Genomic DNA, 13,698 nt, shown 5'->3' with positions numbered 1-13,698 from the left:
CTTTATAAAAAAGGCCTCTCTTTCCTGCTGAAACTCTAAGACAATGGGGTTCTCTTCAGCCTCATCCTCTACAGCATCTTCTCCTACCGGATACGGGAAAGAAAGAAAAGACAATCAGACAGAAGAGACTATCTGAATGACACCCATTATCCCTTCAGGCTGAATAAAGATACAGTTATCAGTGATGAAAAGAAAGGTGGGGGTGGGGGGGAGGAGGACAACCACAAGACCATCAGTATGAACATCTTCAGGTTTTCTAAATTGTGTGACAAGTTAAAACTTGTTTTCATGGCACCTTATTTTTGTTCTCCATCACTATATGTATTGATATTTTAAAAGCAAAATTACCTACCACATCCTCTATGTAAAAAAAAAAAAAAAATGACGTTCCTCAGCCCAGCATTCTCACTCACTCACACCCAGGTCTAATACTTTGTCTTCAGTATAATTTCCCAATACTTATCATATCCACCAACAGACTGGTCTACTTAGTACTCCATTACAATCATCAATCCCTGCCCCAAATACCACCCCAATGCTCAGCTTCTTAAGGGCTTCTTTTCCTTTCCTTCAAGTCCCAGCTCAAAACCCTTCTGTTTATAAACTTATAAACTGTCCCAAAGATCTGTTAGTGCTGGCCAACAGAAATATAATGAAAGCCATATATGCAATTTACATTTTCTAGTAGCCACACCAAAAAAGAGAAACAGGTGAAATTATTATCAAGGAATCTACATAAAAATATTATGAATATTTTACATTCTTTTTTCACACTAAGTCTTTGAAACCCAGTGTGTGTTTTACATTTACAGCACATGTCAATTTGGACTAGCCACACTGTAAGTTCCCAATGTGGCTGATGACTACCATATTGGATAGCGCAGGTCTAGGTCCTCAGTGACTACTCCCTTCTCTAAACCCTTACCCTAGCATACTAATGGTTTCTAGCTTTTGTTTGGCACTTACCACAAGTAATTTCATAAGATTTATCTGTCTTCCCAACAACACAGTAAGGCCATCTTCTAGCTTTTCAAAATCCTAGCTCCTGAATACCCATCCTCTAAAATGTCTGGTGTTATGGAAAATTCAATTTATTCCTCTGATTAGATATTTTCACATTTCAGGGTATTTACACAACGTATGAAAAATTCAAAAGGACTCCTACACTGAATAACATTCTGTTTTATTTGATTGAATGTAGTTTCACCCCCTTTAGCAATAATCAGTACTTAATTAAATAAATTTTAATGGTTAAAAATAATAAACTATATGCTGAGGAACTTTTGAACAAAGGAGTGCTCTGTAAAACACATTAAAAGAAATCAATAGTGCCCACAATTCAATTTTTTGGCATCAGAAAAGTTAATAAATCTGAGTTTGGGTAACCTAATGTGCAAACTGTATTTGTCCCATCTATCTCAAAGAGTCATGAAGGCTGTATGATAAAAAGAAAAACAAAAAACCCCAAACAAAAAAACACCAAAAAGCATTTAAGTGTACTAGGAGAAATGAATTTAAAATATTAACCTCTGGCAGCAATTGTGAGTCCTTACCCATTCCCCAGGTGCAGCCCACTTCATCATCTTGACTACCAGTACTTCTCTTTCTTTCGGCTGCATCCGTTTCCTCTTCTTCTGAGTCTTCTCCCAGCATCTTCTTTTCCAACATCATTTGTTGCTGCTCGCGCAATTCCTTCAATTGCGTTACTGTCAACTCAGATTCTGCCTCTCGGTCTTCCTCTGGTCCCTGATGGATCGAGCAAAAGAATTCTTTTTCAGTTGATTGTTAAAGTCACTTTCAGAAATATGGCAACGTGTACAGAGGTCTGGAGATGAGGGGCCAGATTTCTCCACTTTTGTAATCGCTGACTGAGACAATCTCCTTCCTTAGTGAAAACTTAACGAGCTCAGGAACGCAGCTGGGTGCACTCCAGAGACTGCAATTCTAGGTTTTTCTACGTACCTGAAAAAGAAAGAGCCGGGTGCTGCCTCCAAAGCGAAGAACATGGCCGACGTGGACCCGACAATAGGTGCGGGGGGGGATGCGGGTTTTGTTAAGAAAAGTGCCATGGGTGCTTCCCAAATCGTAGAGGTAGAAGCCAGGCCCGTGGCCGTCGCATTCTGCCTCGGGACCGGTGACCCTGTGCTGCAGTACAGCGTGGTAGCGAGACACCGAAGGATGCTCCAGGCACACGTCGCAGCTAGCGAGCCTCCCGAAAAGACAGCAACTCATCCCTTTCAAACTCCGGGTGCCAAGGATGGTTCCGCCCTTCAGTGTTTCTAGGCTGTAGGGGGCCGTGGCGGGGCCGCCCCACGGAGGCTCTCGGTAAGGAGGAGCCCGGGCCGGGCCGCCAGGGGAAGGAGCCGCTGTGGGGGGCCGTGGCTGCTCCTCCGCTGGACCCCTAGTCTCCCCGCTGTCCAGCAGGGCTGGCGGGTCTTCAGGCTCCGCGGAATCGGAGTCCGGCAGCGCCGTGGGCCTTTCCTTCTTTACCTCCTCAGGGCTTGAAGGATTGGTGGCCGGGGCTTTGCCCCGCACCGCCGGGGGCAAGGGCAAGCCTGGCTTCTTGAAGTCGCCATTGAGTTCCTGCGAAGCCAGCGGCTCGGACTGAGACGGACCAGCAGCCATCATCAAGCGCGTGCAGGCTCGAAATCTGTTCCAGGGAAACCTCACCCCCTCGGTCTCTACATTCCTATCCACGCCTCCCTCTCCCCAGCCCCCAGCGGCTTCTCTGGCAGCGACGGTGGAGTTGCTCCTTCACGACCTAGAGCGCTGTGAAGAAGTGAGTATCCTGGGAAGTTATAAGAAGAGGGAAGCAAAAAGGCGGCCGAGGTACTGTCGGAATGGGGACCTTTTTAGAGGTTGCAACTGGGTTATAACGACTTCCTGTGGCAGCCCCTGATTGAGAAGAAGCGCTTCCGGCAGACTTGAATCACTAATCAACACACCAGCTTTCCGGGCCTGACGCGACCCTCGTCTCAGGCCCCTCGGAGTCGTACAGCCGCCCAGCCCCGCACCTGCGACGTGGCAGTCCATAGTGGAGCCTCCTTGCCTCGGTAGGTCCAGATGTCCCTGTGTCCGGGCTGCCCCAGCATTAGGCGACCCCGGGACCCTGTGATTGGCGCCTGTGCCTGCTGACGGTGACGGAGGAGCCCCCCTAGGGACTTGGGCATTGCTTGTGCTTGGTGTCTGTCCTTCGTGCTCCTTTCGGTGAAGCTAGGGGAGAGGGCGATTTTTGTTGTCACTTGGTTCATTCATTTATCCGTTCGTTCCTTTATTCTTTCCGAAACCAATTAATGAGGCAGCATAGTGTAGTTGTTAAGAGTGCAGGCCCTGGAGCCTGGCCGTGTTGATTTCCCCTCTCAGCCATTTTTGACATTAGGCAAGACAGTAGGCCTCAGCTTCCACATCTGAAAAGTGGAGTAATAATAGTATCTACTTCATAGAGAGGTTGGGAGAATTGAATTAACAGTAAAGGCAAAGCCCGGCATGTAGTAGGCACTCACTGTACTAAGATCACAGTTGTGAGAGCTAGATGGAAGAATAAAATTGAGATAAGTACTAGTTTAAATATAGGGATAAATGCTGTGATGGAGACATGCAAAATGCTGTGAGAATATGATGAAGGGAGTTGTACTGGGGAGGTGATAGAGGGTGGTGACTTAAGCCATACTTAAGAATGAATACAAGTCTGCCAGGGATGTGGTGGGTGTCAGGGCATTTCTGGCAGAGATCACATCTTTAAGCTGTGAAAATGCATGGCATTCTCAGCCTGAGTAGTCTGATACTGGTAGATCTAAAGTGGTCATTTTCTCCAGGAAGTTCCTCCTTTGTGTTTTCTCACTGCACCAGGTCTGTGTCTCTAGAACAGCTCTTACCACAAACTTTAATATTGAAATGTCCTTTTTATGTTTTTCTCCCTCACTTCAGGGCAAGGATCTTGCATTAGTCTTTATCTCTTCACATGATACCTGGCATTCAGTAAATGTTTGTTGAATTTGAAGAGACATATGGGCAATGAATCTGGAAGGGTGAGTTGAAGCCAGACTGTAAACGTTGTTGAATGGTAAACCAAAAAAATTTTGACTAACTTTTTTCCAATAGGCAATGAGTTTAAAATATTAAGTCTAGCATTACTGTAGAGAGTAGATTAGATATAAGGAGAGACTGAAGGAAGGGATATTCGTTAGGAGACAGCAGATATCTCAGATTCTTCCCTGTATACGTCCGAAGTTGAATGCATAAGACCGTTTAGGTTAGTGGTTCATATATTGTTCCACCAGGACCAGTTAAAGGTTCCCATGCCTGGCATTCACAAATTAAGAACCACCTCGGGAATTCCCTGGTGGTCCAATGGTTAGGACTCAGCACTTTCACTGCCCAGGCCTGGGTTCTATCCCTGGTTGGGGGAACTAAGATCCTACAAGCTGCATGGCACAGCCAAAAAAAAAAAAAAAAAAGAACCACCTTTTCCTATCTTTAACTCTATTCCCTTTTCTCCTACTGATCCAGGACAGATGTGTCAAGATACTCTGAGAAGTATTCCAGGTCTCATTTAAGTATCTTGCCTCGCAGATCGTTCAGGACTGGGTATGATGGCAGTTCTGGTAATGAGTTAGTAGGGTGAGATGGAAAATATGGACACTATGGCCCCAGATACTCTTGCAGCTATTAATCTACTGATGACCCAAACTCTACCTTGTGGTTCAGTGCAGTAGGAATTGTCCTAGTGTGTGATTGTGATGACTGGCATCTAACAGTTATATTTCTCTTAATTTCTTCAGGGAGAACATCCTTGGTCCTACAGTGTTGCTGACACTGACATTTTTCTAAGTGGTCTTGAACTGCCTACTTTTTATGTAAATAACTGGCTAGACTTCATATTTTTCACTACAGAAGCCCGTAACCTGCAGTTGCTAGAGATTTTAAAACACTACTTTTAGAATATCATCTACATTTAACTTGAAAGCTCTTCCTTTCTTATTCCAAAATGTTGAGATACTGGGGAGAGATACCAATCTCATCAAGCCAGACAAACAGAAGTTCCTTTGACTTGCTCCCTCGGGAGTTCCGACTGGTAGAAGTCCATGACCCACCCCTGCACCAACCCTCAGCCAACAAGCCCAAGCCCCCCACTATGTTGGATATCCCCTCAGAGCCATGCAGCCTCACCATCCATACCATTCAGCTGATCCAGCACAACCGACGTCTGCGTAACCTCATTGCCACAGCTCAGGCCCAGAATCAGCAACAGACAGAAGGTGTAAAGACTGAAGAGAGTGAGCCTCTTCCGTCCTGCCCTGGGTCACCTCCTCTTCCTGATGACCTCCTTCCTTTAGATTGTAAGAATCCCAGCGCCCCATTCCACATCCGGCACAGTGACCCAGAGAGTGACTTTTATCGGTAAGGCAAGGCTTTGCTATATCTTACTTTTCTCAAAAAATCTTCCCAACAACCGTGTTAAGCAGGTAATCACATTTCCAGGAGGAAACTGAGGATGAGAGTAATTGCCTTGGCCAAAGTTGCTCAGGTAATTAGTGGGAAGTCTAGGACTTGAACCCTGATCTTCCGAATCCAGAGTCTGTTATTTTTTTATTTTCTGATGCAACAAATATTTATGGAGTGCCTAATATGTGCCAAGCACTTTACTAGGAGCAAGTACTACACTAGTTTGTAAAATAGGCCATGGTCGCATAGTCCTCAGAGTCTAGTTCTTCTGTTTCATTAAAAGGTATAATATGGGTTTAGCTCAGTGCCCTTAAAATGAGATTCATGGACTTATTCTCATACTATTAGGAATCTCCAAGTTCTATACAAGAATTTTTAATTGTGTATTTTCATTTTGATAACATAGTTTAAGAAATAATAATAGAAAAATGTTCTTGATCCTTGCTACTCAAAATCTGGTCCAAGATCAGCAACATCAACATCACCTGGGAGCTTGTTAGAAATGCAGAGTCTCAGCCCCACCCAGACCTGCTGAATCAGAATTTTCATTTTAACAAGACCTCCAGAATGTTCATAAGTATATTTCAATTTGAGAAGCCCTGCTCCACGTCCTCTGAATGACTGCCTTATAACCTAGGGCTACTACTAGGTTTCAGTGTGAAAGTTTGCATTTGGTGCCAAATAATTACTTTTTCCTTTTCCTTTTGAACTTTGTCAGACCTATAGAAAAGTTTAAATAATAGTACGACAGACACCCAAATACCCTTCACCTGGATTCACCAATTGTTAACATTTTGCCACATTTACTTTCTCTCTCATGTATGTGTAAGTGTATACACACATTTACACACAAATATACAAACATATATATATACATATACACATAAGACTTTTTTTGCCAAATATTTTAAAGTTGCAGACATTGCAATATATCACCCCTAAATTCTTCAGCATTCTTTCACCCCTAAATTCTTCACCTTATCCTAAGAATAAGGAAATTTCCTACACAATCCCAATAACCATTATCACATCAAAGTAAATGAACACTAATTAAATACTATCATTTAATATGCCTGTATTCAGATTTCTCCAGTTGTCTCCAAAATATCTTTTGTAGGTATGTTTGTCCCCAATCCTGGACCTAACAAAGATTCACGCATTGCATTTGGTTGTTATACCTCTTTAGTGTCTTTTTTTTTGTTTTTTTGAGGTATAGTTGATTTACAATACTATATTAGTTTCAGGTGTACAACATCATGATTCAATATTTTTATAGATTATACTCCTTTTAAAGTTATTATAAAATATTGGCTATATTCTCTGTGCTGTACAATATATCCTTGTAGTTTATTTATCTGATACATAGTAGTTTGTACCTCTTCATCCCCTTCTCCTATCTTGCCCTGCCCCTCTTCCCTCTCCCCCTGGTAACCACTAGTTTGTTCTCTATATCTGTGAGTCTATTTCTTTTTTGTTATATTTACTAGTTTGTTTTAGATTCCACATAAAAATGGTATCATACAGTATTTGTCTTTCTCTGCCTCTTTAGTGTCTTTTAAGCCAGGATAGCTTCCCCCTTTTATAATACATGATATTAATCTTTTTTAAGAGTTTAGGTCACTTGTAGGCTGTCCCAAATCAGACTGGATTTGCTGATTATTTCCTCAAGATTAGATTCAAATGAAATGTTTGGCAAAAATACTACATAAGTAATATTGTATATCACTTAGTGCATCTGCCTATTGATAATAGTTGCTACTATTTTAATTGTCCCAAACTAATGAGAAAAGAACAGAAATAGACTTATTAAGTAAGGCTTGCAGTTGGGCTAGATGAAGGCCAGAAAATGTCATGGTGTATTGTCTAATCAAAGGCTCTGAAGACATTGGAATAGTGAAAAAGGGAGGGAGAACTGTGTCTTTACATGCTTGTCCCGTGTTAGTATAGATGTGCCTAACTCAACTCACTCTGTGGGAATCAGTACCAAGTTTGCATTTTGAGAGCAATTTACCTTTAACAAAATAATATTGTCCTTCATATTAAATTGATGCTATTATTTAGAATTTGTACTTTCGTGTCAATTTTCTAATTTTAATTGTTAGGAAGATTCTGTGAACATCAGAAGTTTAAACGTAGTTTGTTTTATACATATTTAAGAAACGGTGTACAAAAATAATTTGCATCAGCTATGGGGGTACGGGAAGAATTATTTTCCTTTGAAATGGGTCCACATATTAAGCAAAGCAATACTGATTTAGCTCTGTTTATTAGGCACTTCTGAAGCCTTTAGCTTTTGGTCCAGAGAGACTGGCCATGGGAAACGATGATGCAAACAGTGAATGAAAAGTTATGAGGCAGTTGGTTTTCTTACGTTCCAATTATTATGTGAATTATAGTAGTTGCTACTGAGCAGATAACAGCAGCATGGGTGTGCAGCTCCTCAGGCACTCTGTACAGCAAGCACAGGGTAACGCATGCCAAGTATGGACCAGGGAAAAGTAATTTTCTGTACCCTATCTTTTTTTTATCTATTTACTTTGTCAGAGGGAGGCAGAAGATAGGAAATTTCGGGAGAGCAGGTAAATTATTAGGAGCTCATTAAAAGTTATTTTTAGGAGACCAGACAGTTTTTTGAGGTTTTTTGTTTTGTTTTGGAAAGATTAGGATCTTTGTCATCGTGATTAGGTGCAAAACAGTGTATTATTAAGAACATGGGCTCTAAAGGCAGAAGCTCTATCACTTAATAATACCAAAATTCTTTTGGCAAGTCAGCCCCTCTGAACTTCATTTTCTTCACCTGCCGGATAGGAATATGAAGAAATATGGACCCCTACCCACTTCACAGCATAAAACAGGATAAAAATGCTTTGTAAGCTATATATGTTTTAAATTGCTTTTATAAAATTGAGTTCCTCTCCCAGCTTTACAAATGGTCTGTTGTAGTTAAATAAGAATCTCCTAATTGGGACTGTGAATTTCTAGAAGTCCATGTATTGCCCAGCATGTGAGGAACCTATGTTCTGATGAAACAGAGCACCACTGAGCAGTATCTGAGCTATACTCTTAAAATTAATCAGATCCTAAAAGTGATCAAAATCCAGCAGTTGATATAAGGAGAAGGAAACTTCCTTTTCACTAGATACCCTTTTATACTGTTTACTACAGGCATCTATTGCCTGTTCAAACTTTATGTAATTGGAGCAGCTCAGGGATATGACTGTGGGTTGTTGAGACATGCCCTGACAGCAACAAGATGACACTGGGCTATGTAACCTGCCTAGAATTCCCCTGGAAAGCTGAGCCGGTGGTTTGATTGGAATTGTAAACTTCCTAGGGAGACAGGACAGGTCACCCCTTTGCAAGAGCACTAATAACACTAGCATGTCTCCGCTTTCAGTGGGAAAGGGGAGCCTGTGACTGAACTCAGCTGGCACTCCTGCCGGCAGCTCCTCTACCAGGCAGTGGCCACAATCCTAGCCCACGCAGGCTTTGAGTGTGCTAACGAAAGTGTCCTGGAGACCCTAACTGATGTGGCACACGAGTATTGTCTTAAGTTCACCAAGTTGCTGCGCTTTGCTGTGGATCAGGAGGCCCGGCTGGGGCAGACTCCCTTCCCCGACGTGATGGAGCAGGTTTTCCATGAAGTGGGCATTGGCAGCGTGCTCTCCCTCCAGAAGTTCTGGCAGCACCGCATCAAGGACTATCACAGTTACATGCTGCAGGTGAGAGGACCCTGAGGAGAAGTGGGTAAAGATGTGTAATCTAGGGGTGTCCAGCAGGATCACTAACACTTGCTCTAGGGTGCAGAGCACAGGGTCTTGGAACAGAGTGGACTTACCCTGCTTTCCTCTTCGGCCCTGGCTGTGTTCCACTGGCCTCATCACTGACCTGGCCAGACTCAGGGGTCTCCTTTAGTCAGTGAAATTATAGCATGTGGTTAGCATGCTTTTATTCAACGAATATTTATTGAGTGCCTATTGTGAGTCAGGCACTATGAGATTCAGCAGTTAACAGGTTCCTTGAGCTTGCACTCTTGTTGAGAGGGAAACAAAAACAAGTAAACAAATAATGATCAAAATAATTTCAGATGACGTTAAGTGCTATGAGAAAGAAAACAGAGTGAGGTGATGCTGCCCAAGGGTGGAGTGTGGTGGGGGAGATGCCATTTTTGATTAGAAACAGAAATATCTGAGCTCTTCAACCCTTGTGGCCTGAGGCATTTTGTTCACTGTTTCGGTTTCCCCAAATCTAAAATATGGTAAGGAATTCTTAACACCCAGTCGTCTTTGCTAAGCGATCCAGATTTCCTACAGTGTTCATCATCCACCTGTGGTACCTATGTCAAATCTTAATTTTTATAGCTAAAAATGTGATCTTTTGTCCCAGTTCTGATATAATACAGTCTAAATATTTTTCACCTTTATGTACCTTTTAATTAATGACATACACATTCTCTGCTAAACAGATATTCTTTACATGTCTCTGTCATTTACGAATTTCAAACTCACATTCCTTCCTTTGGCAGCGATGTTTTATGCATATTCATATTCTGTTGGCTTTTCCATGGATGCCACAAGCTGACTATCCAACTTGCTTTTAACTTGGAAAATTGACTCTTGCTTGCCAACAGATTAGTAAGCAGCTCTCTGAAGAGTATGAAAGGATTGTCAATCCTGAGAAGGCCACAGAGGACACTAAACCTGTAAAGATCAAGGAGGAACCTGTGAGCGACATCACCTTCCCTGTCAGTGAGGAACTGGAGGCTGACCTTGCTTCTGGAGACCAGTCACTGCCCATGGGAGTCCTTGGGGCTCAGAGTGAACGCTTCCCATCTAACCTGGAGGTCGAGGCTTCACCACAGGCTTCAAGTAAGAGAAAACAATTTACCTATTTTGATTCTGGGAGATCTGCCAGTCTCAGTACTTCTTGCATTTTGGATTCAAACTCTGGAGATGGAAGAACAAAAGTGGGGATGGGCAGGAGAATGGAAAGTCTGAAAACAAATATAGCTTCACTAATCTACAGATACCAACATTCTTTGTAATTAAGGAAGAAAGGACTAGCAGAGCTTTACAGACATTCTTTAAAATTATTTCTAGTTAGGATGTAGATGCAATAAGTGATTACCAGAGTTAATTCAGCTGACCCAGCTGGGTGGGCAGATGGCCTCCTGTTCTCTGTATTCTGGTCTTTCCTGCTGCTTGTACTGAATTGATTAAGGCAACTTCCAGATAGATGGAGTAACGTTAATTGCTCAGGGATGTTTGAATAGTTGGGGTTCCTTGCTAAAGTACCCCCCAACAAGTTGGAACTGAAAGGAATTGAAATAGGGCAACCCAGTTACAGGCAGCTGGCCTCTTCTTCCAGATAGACCCTGTGATTACCTTCAGAACCAGATGACTTGACCCCTAAGTCAGTTAGATTGCAAATTAGTCTAGACGCTCAGTTCTTTACAAATATAAATTGTCATGTCATCAATGCACAAATGATGCAAATAGCCAGTCCTTCATTGTAGCCTAAACAGAATTAGGCCGCATTTTTTAAAGTATTGGGCAGAGAGCCTTTCACCATGGAAGACGTAATAACCACAGAACAGTGCTGCTAGAAGATACAGAGGCAGGAGAGCCAAAAAGAATTGTTGCAGATGTAGGGGTCACGTCTCTTTTCAGCAGTCTGGGAACAGCTGCCAGCATTTCGTACTGGTCATTAACTTTTCATAATGTGAGAGAGGACCAGGGACCCAAACATAAGGCAGGAAAACAAGACAGCCCCATAAAAGGACAGGCCACTGTAATACCTAAGAGCCCATGGTTGTGCCTGCCTTTGAACCATGAATCTTTCCACGAGCATAGTTTTACTTCCCTAGTTTAGGGAAAATGGAGGTGGATGAGGTGGGGTAAAGGAGGGTGAGGAAGTGGAAAAGAAGATATTTAGAGTTGAGTTGGTAACATTTTGAGCAGAGAATAACCACCATATTCTCCAGCCAAGTAGAGAATCAGAGTGAAAACTGATCTCAAAGGTCATCAGTTGGCCCTGGGTGGTGCATGTCTCCTACTTTGTTCCAGCCTTTTTTTTTTAATAGATTTTTTTAAACAAATTTTATTTATTTATTTATTTATTTTTGGCTGCGTTGGGTCTTCGTTGCTGCGCACAGGCTTTCTCTAGTTGCGGCGAGCAGGGGGCTACTCTTCCTTGTGGTGTGTGGGCTTCTCATTGCGGTGGCTTCTCGTTGCGGAGCATGGGCTCTAGAGCACAGGCTCAGTAGTTGTGGCGCACAGGCTCAGTTGCTCCGCGGCATGTGGGATCTTCCCGGACCAGGGCTCAAACCCGTGTCCCCTGCCCTGGCAGGAGGATTCTTAACCACTGTGCCACCAGGGAAGCCCTGTTCCAGCCTTTCTTACTGCTAGTTAGTTCTACGTTCTTCTTCCATTCCCAGGTACAGAAGTAAATGCTTCACTTCTTTGGAACTTGGCCCACGTGAAAATGGAGCCGCAAGAGAGTGAAGAAGGCAACGTCTCTGGGCATGGCGTGCTGGGCAGCGATGTGTTCGAGGAGCCCATGTCAGGCATGAGTGAAGCTGGGATCCCCCAGAGCCCTGATGACTCAGACAGCAGCTATGGCTCTCACTCCACTGACAGCCTCATGGGGTCCTCCCCTGTTTTCAACCAGCGCTGTAAAAAGAGGATGAGGAAAATATAAGGCAGAGAGGGAGAGTTTCTCTCCAGACCTACAAGACCCAACAGAAAACCTTGATGTATTCTAATTTGTTTCCATAAACAGTGATTTGACTTTTATTCTTAAACACAGTGGATTTTCCCGATATCAGTGGAACTGGATTTAGCCAAATAAGTCTGCTTTTTCCTTTTGCATCCAGTTTTTGTAGTTTTCCACAACAACCAAGCTACCTTTCACAGACATCATGCCACTGGGATGGTAATCCAGAGACCAAAGCACTGTCCTTGACATCTACTGTGTGACTAGACAAGTGACTTAGCTTCTCTAGAGCTGTTTCTCTTGCACAACTGAGAAGAATCATACTGCTTTGACCTACCTTGCAGAGATATTGTGAAGATGGAGATGTTGTTAAGCCTCAAAGCTGTGCTTGAATAGACTCACAAGTAAATATATGCTGGTATCAGATGTCAATTTTTTTTTAACTTGCTTCACTTTTGGTCGAAGTCCTTGGGAATCCAGTGCTAATACCTAAGAGGAAATAGCTAAACATTGCATAGCTTATCTATCAGTAGTCTTGTTTTCAAACTGTTTTTGCTGCCCATGAGGTCGCCTATAAAGTCAGAGCGGTCTGTGGTAAACAGGCTTTTTGCTTTTTCAGACAGCCCTCTACTATCTCGGCCACATATTTTCTTCTTCTCTAGACTTATTCTGTGTATTTCCACCATCTTTATTTTTTTATTTCCATTCAGATTTTTTTTAATATTTTCACCATGTACACTTTTTGATTGCTCCTTTCATTTTTCTCCTTTGTGAATGAAGCAAACAGGACCTGTCCAAGGAAAGGCTTGTGCCTATTTCATTTGTTGCATCTGCTTGGCCATCAGAGAACAGTCCATTCCTTTGCCAGAATTCTGTCTGCACATTGTGTTTCTACTGGATGGGCAGCCGCCAAAAGGATAACAGTATGCACCTTTCTGCTTTACATCATGTCTTGAACAACTTTACTGCTGTTACTCATCCATAGCAGTACCTGCCCTGCTTGGCATCTGATAGTCTCAATCAGTATTAAGTAAATGATGTAGCACTGGAATAATCAGGAGTAATTAGCAAATGTGTGCATGTTAAATACTGCTGAAGTTTGGTTTGGGGGTGCAGAATACAAGTCTTGTGAAAGTCAGAGCACTCCTTTAGTGGAGACCAGAAATCCAGGCCCACATCATTGAGTGCCTTAAATGTCCAGCACTGAGAATAAATATGAATGCAATAGCAACAAAATGAGGTTATAATTTAAACTGTTACCAGATCATTTATAAGTTTGCTAATTGTACATCCTTGGCACATTTATCTAAACCCTTCCTGTTCCAGGCTTAGCTTCATTTTCACTTATTTATTGATGAAAGTACACATCAGGTGGTCAGTTTCCATAAAGTAGCCACCTAGTATTTAATTCATTCACTTAGCAAACATTTATTGAGTACCTATTATGTACTGGGTCCTCTGCAAGGGATACACAGATGAGTAAGACTGTCTCTGCCCTTATGGAGCTTACAGCATAGGCCAGACAAGTTCCTCTTTAAG

At 42.6% G+C, this 13,698-nt stretch overlaps 2 protein-coding genes across 4 annotated transcripts in view; one reads left to right on the top strand and one right to left on the bottom strand.

Annotated features, from left to right (window-relative positions):
- The window catches only part of SLC4A1AP (solute carrier family 4 member 1 adaptor protein), a 23,201-nt gene extending 20,555 nt beyond the window's left edge, over positions 1–2,646 (bottom strand). The window contains exons 1-3 of the mRNA XM_007470859.1: positions 1,963–2,646; positions 1,554–1,746; positions 16–83 (exon numbers count right to left, since the gene is read on the bottom strand). Coding sequence (XP_007470921.1) covers positions 16–83; positions 1,554–1,746; positions 1,963–2,628 — 927 coding nt within the window. The 5' untranslated portion in view covers positions 2,629–2,646. The remainder of the gene's footprint in view (positions 1–15; positions 84–1,553; positions 1,747–1,962) is intronic.
- A 271-nt stretch (positions 2,647–2,917) lies between these two features.
- On the top strand, positions 2,918–12,583 carry SUPT7L (SPT7 like, STAGA complex subunit gamma). 3 transcript variants are annotated; one of them, XM_007470857.1, is made up of 6 exons: positions 2,940–3,207; positions 3,928–4,028; positions 4,996–5,400; positions 8,843–9,167; positions 10,076–10,313; positions 11,882–12,576. In XM_007470857.1, exons 2-6 carry the CDS (start codon positions 4,015–4,017, stop codon positions 12,142–12,144), a joined length of 1,245 nt encoding a protein of 414 aa, XP_007470919.1. In that variant the 5' UTR covers positions 2,940–3,207; positions 3,928–4,014; the 3' UTR covers positions 12,145–12,576. The 3 variants fall into 3 exon arrangements, with proteins under 3 accessions (XP_007470920.1, XP_007470919.1, XP_007470918.1); XM_007470856.1 differs by having other exon boundaries at positions 2,964–3,212; positions 11,882–12,583; XM_007470858.1 differs by lacking the exon at positions 4,996–5,400 and having other exon boundaries at positions 2,918–3,207.
- Positions 12,584–13,698: the final 1,115 nt, after the last annotated feature.

The sequence above is a fragment of the Lipotes vexillifer genome, unplaced genomic scaffold (genome assembly GCF_000442215.2).
Source record: "Lipotes vexillifer unplaced genomic scaffold, Lipotes_vexillifer_v1.1 scaffold717, whole genome shotgun sequence".
Lineage (NCBI taxonomy): Eukaryota > Metazoa > Chordata > Mammalia > Artiodactyla > Lipotidae > Lipotes > Lipotes vexillifer.
The sequence above is the reverse complement of the archived record's forward strand: the minus strand, read 5'-3'. Positions and strand labels throughout refer to the sequence as shown.